Source organism: Limulus polyphemus, unplaced genomic scaffold, assembly GCF_000517525.1.
Source record: "Limulus polyphemus unplaced genomic scaffold, Limulus_polyphemus-2.1.2 Scaffold3419, whole genome shotgun sequence".
Lineage (NCBI taxonomy): Eukaryota > Metazoa > Arthropoda > Merostomata > Xiphosura > Limulidae > Limulus > Limulus polyphemus.
In genome coordinates, this window is record NW_013669029.1 from 108,885 (window position 1) to 114,718 (window position 5,834).

General features: G+C 30.4%; 1 protein-coding gene and 1 long non-coding RNA gene across 3 annotated transcripts in view; one reads left to right on the forward strand and one right to left on the reverse strand.

Moving 5' to 3' along the window:
• The window catches only part of LOC106469311 (gastrula zinc finger protein xLCGF3.1-like), a 33,945-nt gene extending 30,398 nt beyond the window's left edge, over positions 1-3,547 (reverse strand). The window contains exon 1 of one of the 2 annotated variants that reach the window (XM_022397799.1): positions 2,901-3,547. In XM_022397799.1, coding sequence (XP_022253507.1) covers positions 2,901-3,018 — 118 coding nt within the window. In that variant the 5' untranslated portion in view covers positions 3,019-3,547. The remainder of the gene's footprint in view (positions 1-2,900) is intronic. The other variant, XM_022397798.1, reaches the window with a different exon arrangement.
• A 1,029-nt stretch (positions 3,548-4,576) lies between these two features.
• LOC111088252 overlaps positions 4,577-5,834 on the forward strand; it is a 3,558-nt gene continuing 2,300 nt past the window's right edge. Inside the window, exon 1 of the long non-coding RNA XR_002612835.1 lies at positions 4,577-4,791. This is a non-coding gene — a long non-coding RNA (uncharacterized LOC111088252). The remainder of the gene's footprint in view (positions 4,792-5,834) is intronic.

The window sequence follows — 5,834 nt, forward strand, 5'->3', positions numbered from 1 at the left end:
TAAAGCACCTCTTTCTGGAACAAGTGGCATTTCTTGATTTCTGATGTTCCCCGATCCTTCTAGAAACTCATCACGTTTTACCAGCAGAACGTGACTTCCGCTGTCGTAACAATATTTTAAAGATTACTAAATTAAAAGAAAATGTCATTTATATGTTTCTTTTCAAGAGAAATAACAAAAATGTTACAAGTGCTTCTAGATTATTTCCAAATCCTTAATTAAACAATGAAACACATTCAACTGAAACAGATTTATGCTAATGTAAAGAATAGAACAAATTCTTTAATGTTTGTTTATCATCCAATGAGGTGACACTATAAGAAAGAAGTATTTTTTCAGCTTCAAGCAAGAAAAAAATAAGAAAATGTTTGAATTAAACATTACATACATAATGTCCATAGAAAAACAAGAATTCTAAGAGAAAGTTTACCAAAGCCAAAGTTAAGAAGCCACATGGAAAATATGATGATGAGAAATGAAGCTTAACTGCATGTAAATTTACTTGCTGAAACTGCAGGCTTTTGTTTTTCTTGGACACCTTTGTTTGTTAAAACTGTTTTCAGTAATGTTTTATATACGTACACATAAAAATATATATTTAGTTTTGTTCATTATTTTTATGTACAGTGACAGAAAGCAAGTTCTTAGACATAATATTTACTGTTCAAAGCTGCTGTAAAGTGAAATAAACTACTACTAATATTATTTATTACATGTAAAAAAACTATGAACTTTAGGAAAAAGCTAAAAATATTAAATAAAATCAAAAGTACCTTTTTTTTCTAGGCAAAATTGCAGATTGTATCAGACAATTATAATTATTTATCCACAGCCCCTTAACAGTTTCAGATCTACTTTTATTTCCCTTTGAACCATGTCTGATTTGCATAACAAAGCAATAAATCACCCACCAAACGCTTGGGGTATCCCAACCAGTTACACCAAGCGAAAAAAAATAGACATGGATGAAAAGATCCAGTGCCATGTGAATCAGAGAAGGGCAGATTGAAAATTTATTTAACTAATTCATTTTGATATTAAGAAATTAAAATTTAGATAATATTAAGCTTTATTTAATGAAGAGAACCAGCCAGCATACAGTAAAAATTCTTTATTTCTTTAGTGCTTTACCTTATGGTTTTATCAAAAGGTAGACAGCCTACTTAATACTAGAACAGTCTCAACAGAACAAACAGATGATGCAATTCAAAATAATAACAATGAGCTTTATGTATTGTTTGACACTTGATTACATTACCAATAATAAAAAGATAATAATAAATGTATGACAAGAATATAAACATGGTGAAGAACATTAATACAATATAGTGCAGCTACATTGCTGTCAACCTCACACATTATCATAGCACAAAGACGTTCCACTGAATGCTCTTTCATATGTTTCCCAGTTTCAATAATACATTTTTGGTTACTATGTCACCAATGATATTCTAAACTACATACAACCCCATACATTTCTTCGTAATTCCTAAATTACATGTGACACAGTTGTTTTTCAAGCAATAATTGTGAAAGATGAGATCACTGAATGCGAGTTAACCAAGCGTCAGGACTTTTCTATCACAAGTATAGATAAACCAGATTTCCTCACAGCACTCTCAATGATATCATTAACCTCAAGACTAATAAAAGCAACATTTTCTTTTTGAGTCCTGACATGTCAATAAACACTGTTTGAGTTGGGCTACAAGATTTTGAAAACTACATGGTTGTATTTACTTAGTTAATTATTAAACTTTAAAATAGGAAATATAATTTGGACTATATTGTATTTCCAACATTGTACTGATTGACACTGCCTATAGCATCATAATTTATGTTACTAATACTATTATTGTCAGACATTGTCCCAGAGTAAATGATTAGTATTAATGTTAAATTCATTGCAAGGATTTTGTGATGAGGTGAGCACCTCTCTTTTATTTTTGGTAGGACATTATATGTTAGTCAGGTCTCTGAGGATTGGAAAGTTGTGCTGGAAATTATAGATAAGTTAATCTTTGTTCTTGAATGAGAACGATCCTTATGAAGTTTAGTAAAAGAAGCTCTGAAAAATCATTTTGTGATATATAACATCGTAAATGAGAGCCAACATTGATTTACCAAAAGGAAATTTTGTCTTACTAATCTATTAACTTTTCAGAAAGTTGATTATTATTTGGATGATAGAACAATAATCTAAGAAAGACTACTTAATTGGATTAAAGGGTGGCTGGGTGAGAGAAATCAAAAGTTCTTATTAACCCTATAGTCTCAGCTCAGTCAAAGTTTGCATGTCAAGACTTTTTACAGAGTTACAGTCAAATTATAAATCCTATTTTAAAGTTTAATAATTAACTAAGTAAATACAACCATGTAGTTTTCAAAATCTTGTAGCCCAACTCAAACAGTTTTTATTGACATGTCAGTAGACTTCTACGCTTGTGCTATTCATCACTCTCAGCATGTTTAACCGATATTCTTTTTTCAGGCCATGTTCCCTACAACATTCCCACAGTTAATTACAGTGGCTACGTTTGCTACAGGTGTGAGATACACAATATTCTTTCCATACCCCCATACTTCTTTCCTGTAATGTCGTCTATAATTATGCTAAAATCACAGTCACTGACTTGGTCTCTGTAAGTTAACCAATGCAATCAGCCTTTCCTTGCATGGTTGTCATTTCAATGAAGTGAAAAAAAAACAAACAACAAAAACTGTTTTAGTTGTGCTACACGATGTTGAAAACTGCATGGTTGTATTTACGTAGCTATTTAATCATTAAATTTTAATATTGGAAATTTAATTTTGGACCACTCTGTATTTTTCCACATATTTGTGTCCTGTTACTGTTACAATGTTTCACAAAGAATTGAATTTATAGATACTGAACTTACTACGAAGTGCCGTTGTCCTACTTTCTTTTTTGTTTTTCAATAATTTCACTATCAACAAAGCATTCTCTTCATCAGAAAAGGGTTCGATTTTCATATTCAGGTTTTCCAACCCATCCATATTTTTATCAACGTGTCCCTTATAACTTTATCTTATTTCAAAGTTGCAGTTATTTCTACCACGTCGCAACAAATGAATTAGAACTTGTATCTTTTTGAAATATTGTTACACCATACTTCTCAAACAGACAATATTTCAAAATGTCAAACTTCCTTAGTTCAATGCAAGTTTTAACTTTTAATGTTTATTACACTTTTACAGTAAGCATGTTTGTTTCACTACTTAAAACGTTTAACAAAACTGATAAAAACGTCTTGCTTTGAGTTTGACATTTTAATTCACTTAGAAACAAATCCGTACCATTAGTAATAGTACTAGTAGCTAACAAAAATTAATAATGATCCTACTAAATTTTCAGTACATTTCACAAAACAAACAGACCAGAACCTAGCAATACATGTGATGGAATCATGAGGTATACTAAAATGCGGAACTGATTCGGAACGGCACTGAACGCAGTTACATCACACAGACCAACATAGTAAAAACATCCTTCGCTTAAAAATTAAGAAAATTAAACGAATACATAGATAACCATATCATAAAAATATCTAAATACGAAACGACAATCAGAAATATCGTAGCTATTTAATTATTTATGTTCCCTATTCCGGAACAGACGCAGTTACTCGTACCAGTTTATAAAAACCGATTCATCAGGTGGAAAATGAAATTTCATAATAAACATTAAAAATACGGTAATACCAAAACAACATTTTTAATTAAAGACTATGGAATTTGAAGAAATTCCAAAACATCTGTAATTAAAGATGTTTTTGGTATTACCGTGTTTTTAATATTTATGCATAAAAACTTTAGTAACGTAACGTATAAGACTTTTTTACAAAGCGAATTGTTTAAATTGCCTAAAATATTTATTAAATATTAACATACTTTTGTGAACAATTAAAATGTTTTGTTTTTACATGTATCTGAATTATATTATTGTTTATTGATAAATTTTGCATTACAATTATCTGTTTTGTAAATGATTTTGTAGAGAGGGTACTGTATGCGCTCAATGTTGTTTGGGTAAAAAATATACGAATATCATGAAAACGGTATGGATTAATGTCGTATGGTTAATTAAATCTTATGTGACGAGATTTCAGTTTTGTGTTTTAGAATCAGTTTTGATTAAGGGTTAGATATATATCACAGGAAGTGAAGTTTTTGTGAGACCAGTGAGTCAACCAAGAGTCCGATATCGGAGAAACAACTTCATTATGACACTGACAGTACCATGGTACTGGTAGTAACTGTTACGTCACCGTTGTTAATTGATTTTCCGTAACTTCGTACCGACGAAACTTAAGCGACACAAGTCTTTACTTAATAAAACTGGTTTATTCTTTCCGAATATAACTTAACCGATACACTCAACTTCAACAACCGCGCTAAACAAACGCTATAGCAACGAACGTCACAAATACTCTGACCGCAGATCAATTACTCACTATCTACACACACATTACCATCCCCTCTTTTATATACCAGCCTACCCTATATCTAGTAAGAACTAGAACATTCGCCAAAATACATGATAGTTCTAGAAACGTTGCGTCACAGTAGTGCACACAGGCTTTGTGATATAAACTAATAGTAAAAAAGAGGCACTGATGAAAAGATGGAACTTGGAAGTGTTGAAAGACTTTGATGTGAAAGTTGAACACATTTTCTGATGAGGGGAATAATTTGTTGGGAGTCAAGTACTTGAAACTTTGAAAGAGAAATATGAAGAAGAAAGTATAAAAACGTCACTTGATACTGCTAGTAAGTTCAATATTTAGGATTTCAAACCGTGGTAATTCTTTTTAATGTGGAACAATATTTATCATATTGTGTTTATTGATGCTAGTTATACTATCATAATTTGCAATGCTTTTTAACTAGTTGCACAGAATAAATGATTAATATTAACACATAACTGTTATAATTTTTGTTTCGTTTTACTTCAACAGTTCAAGCTGTTGCTATAGCCTTTGTAACACCTGTCATATGTCCATAATGAGAATAATTGTTTCTGGTGAGCAGCCATAATTTATTTCATGAAGTGAACTTTTGAACACACGAGGTACATGATAAAGAATTGGTAGAATATGTTGAATTAACCAGCACGGTGGAGTAAAATATGAAATTTTTTTTTTCAATTCCTATAGACCTCTTAAGTAACTTGTATATCTGACTTTATAAAGTATAAGTTAATATAATTGAATATTTTAAAGATGTATATAATTCTTGTTTCTCCTCTAAATTCCAAATACTCTGTATGAACCACATCAGTGTCACAGCAAGAAGTATAACACACAATACAAATAAAAAGGCTTAAATCATAGTAAGCCATCTTTTGATTGTTATTGTAACCCAAGAAATGTGTGGCTTGAGTTTTTTAAATGCAATTAACAGAATTATGAGCTGTAGGATTTTTTTAAAAACAGCAAGTTTTGAGTATTGTTGTGTTTTCTGTATTTTTGAATGCAAAATTAATCATAGTACAGAGTATTTATTTTTTGGAAATAGTTTATTGAAGAATGTAAAACCACTAGACTTGACATAAACAACATGTATATGTGGAACAGGCCCATTGTACAAAATTTGTCATTGTAAACATAACAAAAGGGGTACATGTAGCTTTGATGTTTTACAATTTTGTGTACAGTAAGAATCAGCTTTTGTATAAATGTATGTAAATTTCCAAACAGCAATAATAAGCAATATTTGAGAGTTATTGATGATTTTCATTAATGGCCTGTTAAGGAGGAAGAAAGTAAATATCACTTTGAAATGTATATATATATATATATATATATATATAT